Here is a 1,219-nt window from a genome sequence, read left to right on the forward strand (position 1 = left end):
GGACCCGGACTCTGACATCCGGCTGGTGCGGCGGCTGCAGCGCGACATCATGGAGCGTGGGCGTGACATCGTGGGGGTCATCAAGCAGTACAACAAATTCGTGAAGCCGGCCTTCGAGCAGTACATCGAGCCCACTGTGCAGGTCGCCGACATCGTGGTGCCCAGGGGTGAGACCATGTTTGCCGGACCCGACCTGGCATTGGGGTGGGCTTGGATCAGCGTGGTCTGACCATCTTCTCCTTTCTCCTGGCAGGGGGGGAAAACTCTGTAGCCTTGGACCTCATCGTGCAGCATGTACACAGCCAGCTGGAGAAGGTGAGGGGTGGACTGGAGCAGACCGGGGCTGCTTGCGGGCGTCTGCACCTGGCTGGTGCAGTGACCCGGGGTCTTTCTTTTTCTCCTTTGGCCATGCTGGATGACTCTGCTCTGCTGCCCAGCGCGAGATCACTGTCAGGTACGTGGGGATGCTGTCAGCGCTGAGGGGGTGGGTCCTGGGCTGGGGGTGGAGGGTTTCCAGCACCCTCTTCTCCCAGTCCGTGCTGGGCAAAGCTGTGCAGAGATGCTGGTGTGTGGCTGCTTCCTCTTGGGGTCAGGGGGGCTTCCCCTGCAGCCTCGCTGAGCTGCAGGCTCCTGTGTGACCTGTCCTGCAGCAGCTGGGCTTGCCTTATACCACTGGCTCTGGTCCCTTTCCAGAGTGTGATTCCTGCCCTGAGTCCTGGAGTGCCCCGTGCTGCTCCCTCCTACGGGAGAAGTGCCCTGGACAGTTCCTGCTTCCTGGGGCTTCCTGTAGCCAGCCTCACGAGACAGTCCTTGTACCTCCAGGCAACCTGGGCAGCCCTGTCCCAGGGTACGCAGCGAGGTCTGTGTGAAGCTGCTGCTCCCGCTCTGTGGGTGCTTGTGTGTGCGGAGGCTGCTGGCACTGGGCTTTTGGTCAGGGGAGGTCTGCCTTGGTTGTGGTGCTGCCTTGGGGTCTGTACCTGGTACCAGACACAGGGATTGGGGCAGTAAGGCCAAGCGCTTTCTGGTGTCCAGCCTGTGTGGTGGGTTCTCCGAGAGGAGCCTTCCTTTGCCTGGAGGCCATATCCCTCTGAGGGGCTCTGTGTGCGCCCGCTGTACGGCTCTGAGTGCTGCTTCCTCCTTGCAGGGCAGCTCTGGCCTCTGCTCACCAGGGGCAACCACTGCCGAAGACGCTGAGTGTGCTGGAGAACACGCCGCAGGT

General features: G+C 62.4%; 1 protein-coding gene across 1 annotated transcript in view; it reads left to right on the forward strand.

Annotated features, from left to right (window-relative positions):
• The window catches only part of LOC104490690 (uridine-cytidine kinase-like 1), a gene marked incomplete at both ends in the record, with an annotated part of 9,634 nt that overhangs the window by 1,381 nt on the left and 7,034 nt on the right, over window positions 1–1,219 (forward strand). The window contains 4 exons of the mRNA XM_010133012.1: window positions 1–167; window positions 254–315; window positions 438–454; window positions 1,145–1,217. The exon at window positions 1–167 is cut by the window's left edge and continues 21 nt beyond it. Of these exons, the coding sequence (XP_010131314.1) occupies window positions 1–167; window positions 254–315; window positions 438–454; window positions 1,145–1,217 (319 nt within the window). The remainder of the gene's footprint in view (window positions 168–253; window positions 316–437; window positions 455–1,144; window positions 1,218–1,219) is intronic.

This window comes from Buceros rhinoceros, unplaced genomic scaffold, assembly GCF_000710305.1.
Source record: "Buceros rhinoceros silvestris isolate BGI_N320 unplaced genomic scaffold, ASM71030v1 scaffold27073, whole genome shotgun sequence".
NCBI classification, from domain to species: Eukaryota; Metazoa; Chordata; class Aves; order Bucerotiformes; family Bucerotidae; genus Buceros; species Buceros rhinoceros.